The sequence below is a fragment of the Theobroma cacao genome, chromosome 3 (assembly GCF_000208745.1).
Source record: "Theobroma cacao cultivar B97-61/B2 chromosome 3, Criollo_cocoa_genome_V2, whole genome shotgun sequence".
NCBI lineage: Eukaryota > Viridiplantae > Streptophyta > Magnoliopsida > Malvales > Malvaceae > Theobroma > Theobroma cacao.
In genome coordinates, this window is record NC_030852.1 from 27,635,775 (window position 1) to 27,648,149 (window position 12,375).

The 12,375-nt window shown below is 36.9% G+C and overlaps 2 protein-coding genes across 3 annotated transcripts; one reads left to right on the forward strand and one right to left on the reverse strand.

Annotated features, from left to right (window-relative positions):
- Positions 225-7,756, forward strand: LOC18605385 (probable mitochondrial intermediate peptidase, mitochondrial). Of its 2 annotated transcripts, none has more exons than XM_018117418.1 (17): positions 225-571; positions 763-844; positions 927-979; positions 1,094-1,148; positions 1,389-1,527; positions 1,621-1,675; positions 1,797-2,019; positions 2,311-2,406; positions 3,188-3,307; positions 3,421-3,546; positions 3,686-3,841; positions 4,377-4,493; positions 4,690-4,815; positions 4,900-4,967; positions 5,326-5,461; positions 5,569-5,734; positions 7,079-7,756. In XM_018117418.1, exons 1-17 carry the CDS (start codon positions 381-383, stop codon positions 7,345-7,347), a joined length of 2,178 nt encoding a protein of 725 aa, XP_017972907.1. In that variant the 5' UTR covers positions 225-380; the 3' UTR covers positions 7,348-7,756. The 2 variants fall into 2 exon arrangements, with proteins under 2 accessions (XP_017972907.1, XP_017972908.1); XM_018117419.1 differs by having other exon boundaries at positions 5,611-5,734.
- Positions 7,800-12,208, reverse strand: LOC18605386. The gene is made up of 14 exons (XM_007038366.2): positions 11,867-12,208; positions 11,630-11,763; positions 11,379-11,528; positions 11,145-11,256; positions 10,737-11,034; positions 10,255-10,468; positions 9,992-10,081; positions 9,563-9,818; positions 9,313-9,425; positions 8,879-8,977; positions 8,736-8,783; positions 8,471-8,581; positions 8,275-8,365; positions 7,800-8,161 (listed from the first exon to the last, which is right to left on the reverse strand). Exons 1-14 carry the CDS (start codon positions 12,117-12,119, stop codon positions 8,061-8,063), a joined length of 2,070 nt encoding a protein of 689 aa, XP_007038428.2. The 5' UTR covers positions 12,120-12,208; the 3' UTR covers positions 7,800-8,060.

The following is a 12,375-nucleotide window of genomic DNA, read 5'->3' on the forward strand; positions in this document are numbered from 1 at the left end:
TTAATTACTAAAAAGATTATATTTATATTTAAATATTATCCAATATTTTTTTAAAATTAAATGTATAAAATATTATTTAGTTAATTAATTTAACATTGGGCTGGGTTTGGTTAAGTTCGACATTAAAAATCATTGTCCAAGCTCAACAATTGGACCGTGGACCTCTTTAACCATTGTCATTTAAGATAGGTAGAATATTTCTCGAGTCCTAAGTCCATATTCATTTACTTTTCTTTTGTAGGCTGCATCCGATGACCCGATCATCCTCACGCATCCTGATCCATTTTCAACACTAGCTTTCCTGCAAAGAAAATCCCGTTTGAAAGCTTTTGACAGCAGCAGAAACAAAACTGCGCAGCGCCGCAAGCTCAGGCAAAGAAATGTGGAACCTTATCCGGAGGCGCGACCTCAATATCCATCTCCAATGTCTATCCAAACCGTTCATTAACCACCGCCACTTCAGAACCCGCGCCGTTGATCGACAAAACGGATCCCCGACTGGTCTTTACGGTTTCGATCACTTGAAGTCCCCTAAAGGTTTCCAACGCTTCGTGGATGAGGCCATTGAAAGGTAAAAGAGTTTCTTCAATAACCTCAAAGTTTTTGATTTTCTTTTTCAAAATGTTGTCATTGCTTTGGCTGCTTGGAGCTTCAACACTTCTGTGAGCTACAAATTATTAGTAGCCAATCTGAACAATCAGTTATTTTATAATTTTAGGTTTTCCTTTAACTTCTAATTAATTCATGCCTTTCTGTTGTTAGGTCAGGGGAGCTGGTAGATTATATATCTGGTATGCCATCTTCGGCTGAAATAATTCGTGCCATGGATGAGATTTCGGACACTGTAGGTTTTTAACCATATTCATAATTGTTTCCTTTGTTAATATCATTTTTAAGAAATAACTTCACTAAGTTTGATTTTGTAGGTCTGTTCTGTTGTTGATTCCGCCGAATTCTGCAGACAAACTCATCCAGCCAGGTTATTTATTTATAAACTTGAATGATATAGTTAAATTTATGTTGATTTCGAAATGCGATGTTTATTGTTTTGTTTTACTTTTAAATATATACATTGTAAATTTTGTTGTTTCAGAGAATATGTGGAGGAGGCTACCAAAGCGTCCATGAGAATTAATGAATATCTACATGTGAGGTGACCAATGATGTTAACCATAGACGTTCTAATTCCCTTATGTTTGTGATTTGTTAAGACAATGATAGACATTTTTCCATGACAGTTTATGGGCAATAATATCTTTGGGGGAAAACTACATTGTACAAGAAAACTTTGATGTAGAATAGTCAGGTTATAGTAGCATATTTTGCATCAATTTTGCATTGCATGTGCATTGAGAATTTATGAGCTATTTTTATTGTTGTCATTACAGTTTCTCAATACAAATCATACTCTTTATAATGCGGTGAAAAAAGCAGAGCAAGATGGTCATTTGCTTACTGAGGAAGCTTGTAGAGCTGCCCACTACTTCCGTATTGACTTTGAGAAGGGTGGCATTCATCTCCCTTCTGGTAAATATTCATTTGATACTGACAATCAGTTTTATCACAGCATAATTTTTTGCCTTCAGGAACTAAAGTGTAAACATCCACTTCCTATTTCAGGAAAATTAGATCGAGTGAATCAACTAAATCTACATGCTCTTCAGCTATGCAGGGAGTAAGCACATTACCCTTTTTCTGGCGTTCTGTCTACATCTCAGTAGCATTATGATAATATTGTTTGTGCAGGTGGCTACTGGATTTTGATTTATATTTTGTATGCTATTGCATGCTCCCAGGTATGGTGAAAATATTATTATTGACCCAGGTCATGTGGATATATTTCCCGCATCACGTATCCCAAGACCCATACAACATCTCCTTAAGCCTATCTATCGTCTGAAATCTGGAGTGTCAAAGGAGGCATTAGGCTCATTAGATGATGAACAAGAAAAGGGCTTCCGGATCATAACAGAGCCGCATACTCTATCTTCTGTTTTGCAATGGACAGCAGATGATCAGGTAGCTTTCATCTTTTGGATTGAAGAAATCAATAACACTTTTCTACATTTAAATAAAGTTGGGGCTTGCACAGGTGGCGAAATCAGTGTTTCAGGTGCTAGATTTTGGCAAATAACATTATTCAGTTATGATATTATATGCTCTCTCTAATAAGTTTACTTAGTCGACACTGAGTTTCCCTTTTTGAGAGTGGTGGAGAATCTGCATTTTAAATGGGGCATCATTTTATTATAATTATTTGCCAATTTTAGTCTGGTCTAACCAAGTCCGCCCCCTCACTTACTTTTTCAGGTTAGGAAACTGGCATATTTGAAAGGTAACTCTGTCCCACACGCAAACCATGAAGTTCTTGATAAACTTATAGCTTCCAGACATGAGCTTGCTCAGGTAATTTATAATCACGTACGGACTTTAGCAAAAAGCAGCAATGAAATTTTATTTCATTATAGTGTGATGCAAAAATCACTTCATGACAATGTAATGCGGCCCAAACGTTGGATGTATTACTAAAAACATCTAAGTTGATAGCTTTTCTTAACTTTAAAAATTGAAGAAGTCTTCCTCACATTGCATCTCAAACTTGTTTAGTTTTTCTATGTTGGATGAAGTCAATGAGAAAAATTTGCTAGTTTTAGGAAGATAATATTTGCAACTCAGATGGAAGATAATGTGTTTGACCAGCAAGTTCAGGATCTACTTCTATGGTCTGGTCAATGTTCATGTTCCAGGATCATATATTCTTATCGTAGCAGCCAACATCATTGGCCTGGCTTCTGTTCAGTAACTCAATATCATCTTGAAATTCCAATCTTTCTATTATCAAGCAATTAATTAAGCTCGTCGTGGAAATTTGGGATAGTCTTTTAACATCATAATTGTAATTGATCAAAGTAGAAATTTAGTTCTTGATGAGAAGGATATATGCCTGGGCTCGGTTTTAAATGGTCACAGCTGTATGGCTAGAAATATATAACCTGCTATAATCTTAATTCCTTTGAATATCTTGAGATGATCGGTATGGTTCAAATAGGAAGTTGGTTGTGAGTAGAATGCTTTTATATTATTTTCACAGTTTAGAATAAGTTTTCTGATTCATGCAGTAGTTGAAAGTGTTTAATGAATTCTTATGATTTATGAGCCACTAATTTTCTCCTTTCGAATAATGCAGATAATGGGATGTAAATCCTATGCTGAATTTGTAATGAAACTAAACATGACTTCATCGCCAGAAGTGGTGGTCTCCTTTTTGCTTGAGATGAGCAACATTGTCAAACCAAGTGCTGACACGGTATAACAGGTTTCTTATAAGTACTTGTGAGGTGTTGAAGATGTTGACCACATAGGTGGCTGTAGATTTTGTTGCTGTTTCCATACTCTTCTGATTTGTCATTTTCCCTGCAGGAGTTTAAGACAATTAGAAATTTGAAGGGAGATATATGTGGTCAAAGATGTGTAGATCTAGAACCATGGGATGAGGCATACTACACAGCAATGATGAGGTCGTCTGCCTACAGATTGAACTCGTCTGTAGGTTATAAACTTCTATCTGTTTTGCTTACAATTTATAAGTAGCAAAGTTGTGTTGAACTTATGATCATGAGTTCCAGTTTTTTCTTTTTAATATTCTAGTTTCTCTTAAGACTTTTTGGTCCCAATATTGTTTCAGGTTGTGGCATCATATTTCTCTCTGCCACAGTGTATTGAGGGCTTGAAACTGCTAGTGGAGTCACTATTTGGTGCAAACTTTGACAGTGTGCCCATGGCACCTGGTGAATCATGGCACCCTGATGTGCTTAAAATGTGCCTTCATCATCCTGAAGAGGTATGTGCATGGATGGTGGAACTGTGCAGATTAGTTTGGAAAAGTATCTTCAGATTGTGAAGGATACTGACAAGACAGTCAGCATCTATTCTGAGCTCATAATATTTCGCCTCCATAAGGATAATCCTTTTAAAGATATTTAGTTCTTTTTTTCCACAGCTTTTCTTGCCTCAACTGTTTAATATTTTGAATTTCCTGATAGCAGTAATTCTTAACTTTTGGTTTTCTATAATGATGTTTGCCTTGAATACATTCGTTCAGTAGTTGCATTTCTGCTAACTTCTGACACTGCAATGGACTTGCATTTGTTGTATGGAGGGACCTGATGTTTATCTGCTTTCTTTCTAATTCTGAATTTTGCCCATTTGGAGACCACCTACTTTATTCATCTTTTTTTTAACAATAAGGTGCTGAACATAGAGTCACAGATGCTTTCATTACAAGTTTATAAATGTTGGAATATTTTTCTGCTGACTTTTCTTGTTGTTTCATATATATTACAGCATTATAATGTGGTATTATGCATTTTCTTCAGGGTGACTTAGGGTATCTGTACCTCGATTTGTACTCAAGGAAAGGCAAATATCCAGGTTGTGCCACTTTTGCAATTAAAGGGGGACGAAAAATTTCTGACACTGAATATCAACTCCCTGTATGTAAATAGAGTTATAAGCATTGGTCAACTTTGTTTGCATGCTCTTTTTTCTCTTTCTAGAACTTTGTTATATTTCCATCTAAACAAATCTTTGCAATTGAGCTGTATCTTAAATAAAATTCTAGTGCTGCCCTTATTCATTTATCCTGAAACTTCTTGTGATTTAATCATTAATTTCTTGGTGTTTATGCAGGTTATGGCCCTTGTTTTTAATTTTTCAAAGTCTCATCATTCATCAACCGTGCGGCTTAATCATTCAGAACTAGAAACTCTATTTCATGAATTCGGACATGCTCTTCATGCATTGCTCTCAAGAACGGTAATTTGTTGAGACTTTATCACCAAGAAAGCTAACTATAAGTCCTTATTGTTTTCGTTGTAATCTTTTTGGTTATTCATGTAGGATTATCAACATTTCTCAGGCACTAGGGTGGCTCTCGACTTTGCCGAGACACCTTCGCATCTATTTGAGTGAGTGGAATGCTGCAGTTTCTGCAGTAATCTCTTTGTCCTTTCTTACATACCCAACAAAACTAAGCTAGTTTGAGAATGTCTAAGTTGAAATAAAGCTAATGTGCATGAATACTGTTAAAATGTATGTGTTCCTTTTCCCACAGGAGAGATGTATGTGTGGTCCATTTTGACATAAGTTGAATGTATGTATATGGTCCATTTTAAGTTTTGAGATGTCTTGTGCTTATTATTACCAACCTGATTTTTGGAGAGGGGGAGAGACGGTATTTGTGCATGTGTATGGTGCATGTTAATGTTTTTAACACATGTCCAGTGCCTTATCACCACCTGACTGTTATTTTCATAATGCTTCTAGGTACTATGCTCGAGATTACCGAGTCCTGAGGAAATTTGCTAGACATTATTCAACTGGAGAAGTGATACCTGAGAAGTTGGTAAAGTCACTTAACAGAGCAAGAGACATGTTTGCTGCAACTGAATTGCAACGTCAGGTTTATCTAGTCCTCTGAACATATCAGCATATAATGTTTTAAAGCACATTTGATGTATGGATAAAAAATTGACCAAGCTTTGTGTTTTCCGGTTTGGCATTCATTAGATATTTTTTGCTTTGGTTGACCAAACACTCTTCGGGGAACAGTTACCTGTGCCAAGCATTACAAGTTCTATTGTTGCACATTTGAAAAGACAACACTGCAGTGGGAAGCATGTGGATGCTACACATTTGCAAATCCGGTTCAGTCACTTTATCACCTATGGTGCTGGTAATGTTTATAATCATAAATTTTTTTAATGCATAAGTTTTTTAAGTATAATTTTATCTTCCTTTGTCAATGAAATCATAAAAATGAGCTGATGGCATGTTCTAACACTAGCTCAAGGTGCTGAAGACAGCAACTTTTTTTATAAATCTCAGATAAGACTGTTGCACCATAATTTGTGTTTTCATAGAGGTGTAATGAAGTAGTACGTTTTGCATTTCCTTTTTCCTTATGTTTAGAGCTGTGTGTTTAAAGTGAAATTTGAGGTTAAAATATTTCAGCCGTAATAAACAATGTACAAGGTCGTGACCATCACTGCATAATTCATACAAATCAATGAAGAAAGTTATAATTACTTTATATCATATCCCTAGTCTAAAGGGCACAATATGTGTATTTCAAAATCATTTACTTAATGGATCTTATTAATTAATAAGTAACTTGGTAGCGGTCAATATCAAGAGAATATTCATACTGCTCCTTCAGTACATTATAAATATGGACTAATCATAGTAGTATGGACTAGTGATCTAGAACAATTTAAACATGGACCAATCTAAACTTGCTCCTTAAATACATTATAAACATGCATGATCTACTGCTCAGATTTAAGGTTCAGAGGGCATAACATAAACAATGCTACAAGGTCATGACTATCATTATGTCACTAACTATGATTAATAAATATTGATTTTATATCATCTGCCTTGGCTAAACGGCACAATGCAGGTGGTTCTTTTGAAAGGATCATTTTCATATTAACTTGGTAATTTTTAATATTAAGAAAAGATAATATTATTTGTACACCAGTGATTTGGAGTGACATAAACATGGACCAATCTGATCTTGTTCCTTGAAAATGTTAGAATATTCATGTTGAAAAGCTGTTCAATGACGGACATACCTCATCTATGACTCAAGCTCAAGATATTTATTACTCTCTGGATGATGCAAATAATTTTCTAATGTTTTGTCCAACTGTGTTGGAGATAAGTGAAAACACTTGATATCCTGAAAATGCAATTAGGCTTTGATCAGTTGCTAGTTGACGGATTGCTGGTTACATTTGCTTAACTAAATATTATCTAATTTGTCATAGTTTGTAACTTTAGCAACATAATATACATTATACATCTAATCTGTGTACTACTTGCTTTGATTATTATTACTATTATGAATGAAAATGTAATAGAACTTCTTACAAATTGACATAGGTTTCCTAGCTGCTTTTTCTAAGCTTGGTATGTTCCTCAGCTGTTAAGTTATAATTTCTGTGTGCTTCTTGTGATGTGGGAGTGGAATGTGTGCACCACGTTTCGTTTGATGAATTTTTGCTTAATTTGGTAGGTTACTACAGCTACTTGTATGCCAAGTGTTTTGCTGCAACCATATGGAAGAAGCTATGCGAAGAGGATCCTCTATCACTGGCAACGGGCACTGCGCTCAGAGCAAAACTTTTGCAGCATGGAGGAGCCAAAGAACCAACCGATTTGTTGACTGATCTAGTAGGGGATGGGATTATAAGATACCGTAATGGAGGGATAGTTCCTGACATCTCAAGTTATTTGGAAGAAGTGAAGCTCTTGGACAGAAGGAAAGCGGGCTTGTTTTTGTAACTGACTGGATATTAAGTATCAAACCAAAATGTACGGAGGAAGAGAATAAAAATAACAAATACAAGGGAGAATGGTGAGTATAGCGGTAAAAGAACACGTGGCATGATTACAGTGAAAGATCTTTTCATTTGAGCGGCTTTATTGACATGAGAAAACTTGGAAAGGATTAAAAGCTTGCAGCAAAACGTGAGGAAATTGCGGAATGACAATTTGCCATGGTTGACGAGGTTGAGTATGATAAGGCTGCAAGGCGTTTAGCTGTTTGATTCTGCAGCTGTGCCCGTAAGTGATTGTTGTAGCTTTAGATACACATTCCTTGATTTATTTGGGAAGTAGGTTGAAGGACTTTATTGTATTTTTCACTTAAGAAATGTTTTAACGTAATTATGGGTAGATTTTCTTTATTTAACGCTGCAAACAATTTGTGATGGCAATTAGTTATAGATGAATGGTATGTCTACTGCTATTTATTTCATTGCCATGTATGAGACATCCCAATTAAAGTCTTTACAAGGACAAAGAAGGTTCTACAATAATCAATTACCTTCAAAGATTATGTATTAAGGTCGATTTGGAATTGAAATATTGTTAAGATGTTAGCCTATGGAGACATTCGATTTTAATAAGGCATTTATAAGATTTAAACGAGGCCTGACAATAAACCCAAACCAGATTTAACGACCTAGGCCAGGCTTCGGAAGAAACGTGGAGTGCTACAAATGACTCTCTGCGGTTAGTTTTCTTTCAACGCCTACTATCCATTCACAGATGATGGAATTCACTTTTTCTGGCTGCTCATCATGGGGGCAATGACCTGAAATGTCAAAAAAATGGCGAACAATCAAAAGGGAAGACTTAACAATTTGGGGGAATGGGGGAGGGGAGAGTGGGCAACAGTATTTTGGGGGGACAAAAAGAGCTTATTACCAGCATCCAATTCCCTTATTACAAGCCCGGCACAATGCTCTTTAAGCATGGCTAGTTTCGCCTTGGAGTCTGAGAGTGGGTCTTTCATTCCCTAACAAGAATTGAAATGCTCATAAGCAACCAAATCTAATACACAACCAGACCACAAGCCATAGAGAGAGAATAATAACTTCTTTGCTGTATAGAAGGAATTTACCTGCACAATTAGAACCTTTTCCTCATATCCTTGCAAGAGGAAGTTCAAAGGGATTGAGAGGTCAAGGCTGAAAATACTTTCCAGGACCACTAGCACACCAGGATCATAGGACTTAGGTATGTTAAAGATCTGTCTTTTTTAGGGGGCAAAGATATTTGATCATAGTTCCACTAAACAACATTTTGTGGTTTCTGGAGTGTGCGCACAAGTTTGTGTGTATGTGTGTGCGTGCGTGCTCATACATTTCAAATAACAAAGAGGATACTGCTCTCAGCATTTCATTAATAAGCCAATCATCAGCTCGCTTAGTTTTCTGCAAAAAGGTCAAAGGCCACTCAACTAAGTCAGGCAACATGCAAACAGAAAAGCAAATAAGAAAGTAGCAAGCAGCAATGGAAAAACCCTTACAGTGGGGTAGAAATTTTTAACTATGTTCCTGATATTCAACTTCAAATAGAATAAAAGAAGTTGAGCACCCAGCCTTGCAGCACCTGAGGTTCCCCTTTCCTATAACAGTTAATCGAATATCAAATGCTGGAGATGTTAGTTAGACTATTGCTTGATACTAGGCTATTTCTCAAAACTGAAAGAGTCAATCCAAACATGGGTTCTAACACCCTTTTTCAGTTTTCACTGAACAAGGTAAGCATAGGAATAAACATGAGAGACAAACAAAAATTGCCAAATAATAATCAAGTTGAAGGTAGATGAGCACTATTTCTCAGCAATACTGACAAAATAGGTAGCTTCAAGAGACAAAAAGCACAAATGTCATAATTCATAAAAACTGGTTAGCTACAAATTAAGATCAGAAAACTTGTGTAATATTTGGATGGACTTACATTAGAAAACCGCTGAGAAGAAAATCCAGGAATAACATCGCCAGCACTGTTGATAAGGATGATAGACTTGACCAAAGTAGGCCAAAGACTAGCAACAATAGCAACAAAAAAACCTGGAAATATAACTGAATAAGCAAATCACTAATGAAAAGAAATAACAAATTGTGGAGTCAAACAGGTAAGCTACTTTCTGCTAGAGAGGAAGAGATTGTAGTGGGCAGTTTAAGAAAGGTACAATGTGATAACATACCACCAATTGAGTTCCCTACTATGTGCACTGGCTCACCCACAACTTCTATGATAAAATCTCTTAGCAGTTCAGCCCACAGCAGTTCAGTATACATGACATTGGGCTTTTCTGATTTGCCAAATCCTAACATCGTGATGGCCCAGACACGGTTTCCACTTTCAGCCATGCCATTTATATTGTCACGGTAGTGCTCAAGAAAAGCACCAAAACCATGTACAAGAAAAATTGCAGGACCTTCATTGCCAACCACTGTATACTGGAAAATAGGTTGGTTCTTAATGATAAGTAACAGAAATCTATAACCTACACACAGTAAAGTACTTAAGTATATCAAGAATGCATAAAATCTCTTATCCCAACAGAAGTTATAATCACAAAATAAACTACACTGCTTAAATCAAATGTATGAATCAGTTGTCAATAGCAAACCTGAATCAGATGGCCATGCCATCTCCAAATCCGTACAGAATATAGTCCTTCATTACTTAGTTGACTTTTTAGAGCCAAAAGCCAAAACCACTGCCACCAAAATCAACTGTAATGATTTAGAAGGCCTTGCACTAAAAAATGTCTATCAAAACCTAAGGAGAAAAATTCCCTCAATGAACATCATACAAAAAACAAAATCATTCAGAAGAATCACCAACTAAGCATTTCTATTTGTACAAATACTGACGTCAAGTAGCAATTACCTCCATGCAGCATACAGCATCAGCTGCTGCAGCAACAGTGGCTGCAGAATATCCAAATGGAGATAGAAATCCAGCATTTCGTTCTCTCTCATAAGTGATAGCTTCATAATGCACTCTCCTTCTAGATATGATGCCAAGACAAAGAGCAGGGCCAAAAAGCGAAGTAAAAGAGGCTCCGTCCCTACTTTCAGCATTGCGTAGCCTTTCATGTACCCTACAACAAAATCAATTCAAACAACATTTAGTTAATTAAAACATATAGGTAATATGACCTTGTCTGCATCATTCTTCAAATAACATTCTTCCCTTGTCATACTGATAAAATACAAACTGACAGTGTGTACTTGGAAAGCAAAGGTGTTAAGACAAATTCATTTTGCAATAACCCAAATGGCCAAAACCAACACAATCAAACCTGAACATCCTCACAAATATTTTAAGCACAAGTTAAATGAATTAGGTGGTATAAATTCCCCACATACTCTTGCCAGTCATCTCGAGCTGTTCCCTCCAAATATCTCAAGTATGCAGCCGATGCATTCAACAAAGAGTTTGTCCCACCTGCCACAACATCACCTTTTCGAGTAACAAAAACAGATTTATCTAGTCTTCTTCGTTCAATGCTTTGCACACTCAAACTATTTCTGTTGGTTCCTGATGGTTTTGATAATTTCTCCTTCAATATGGCTTCAGCTGGCATCTCCTTCATCAAACTCCAACTCCCTTTGCCTGGTTTCTCTTTGATAAATTCCTTAAGATCACTAAACGTAGGCAGAGGACCTGATTCATATTTCAGTTATAACTTATGAGGCTCCATGGGAGTAATCACAATATAAACAAAAAATCTTTTAAGCATAAATAGCATTTTCCCATTACCACCAGAAACTTACCCCAATCCAATTTGGTTTCTACATTAGGTAATGTTACTGGAGGAAGAGGCGAGGTTGGTAGTAACTTCAGTTTTTTAAAGTCATTATATGATGCAGGCAAGTCCTTCAGATTCTACACAGCACAGTATAGTATACAATGAAAACGTTAGGAACAGCACAAAAAAAAGAAAAAGCAAAAGAAAAAACTCGTTCTGTAAGAAAAATTCAAACAACAGAATAAGAAAACATGACCACCTTAACATCATAGAATGGAGTCCTCCACATGACAATGTCCGGATTCCCATCTAAAGACGACGACGTTTCCAATGTATCCTTGACAACTCCAATAATCTGGCGCATTTCATACTCTACCTCCTCTTCAACGAACACATCCGTAGCTTTCACCTGTTCCAATTCGCAGCGAAAATTTTAACCAAAAATGAGCAAAAAAAGGCTAGAATTTTTTTTTCGGTCTCCTATTGAAAAAATATGACATAGAAAATAACCTCTTTTACAAGCTCTGTAATGACATTTTCAGCACTCCCAAATCGAATCATCAAATTAGAGCCTTGTTCCTTCAAAGAATTTCTCAAATCTTCCAAAGCGAAGAGAACTAGTTCCAGCATTTCATCAGAATAACCTGAATGACAAAATAATTTCGAATTTAAAAAAATTCGAAAAAAATCGACATTTACGAGGAAGTTAAAAACAGCTAAAAGTTGAAGAGTGAAGGAAGGACTGACGAGAGAGAATGCGGTGATCGAAGACGTAGAGAGGGAGCAGAGAACGGTGCGTTTCAGCAGCAGCGACGAGTGCGGGGTGATCGTCGAGGCGGAGATCGTGTTTGAACCAGAGAATGGCGGAGCCGCTCTTGGTCCGTCCGGCTCCAGCAGAGAGCGAGCAAATGAAGGAAGGGCGCGGGGTTGGGCGAGGAGAGAAGAAGTAAAAAGGCGGGAAAGGGAGAGGGAGAGAGCGGGGGAAAGCAAGGAGAGCCATGAGCGGAAGTGATGAGTGAGGGCGATGCTGTCCATGAAAGTCAGCAGAGATATTGAAAGAAAAGGAGGAAAAGGGGAGAGAGAGAGAGAGAGAGAGAGTGATGGTAGGGTTAGGAGTGGAGGAGGGGTAGGGTTTGGCATGGATTGGTTCAAAAGAAACATGGGGAGATTGTTGTGGCGGAAAAATGTTTGAGAGAATTTTGTGGAGAGGAGGTGAAGGGAACAAAACAGAAAGAGTCAAACAGTTGGTCTAAGAA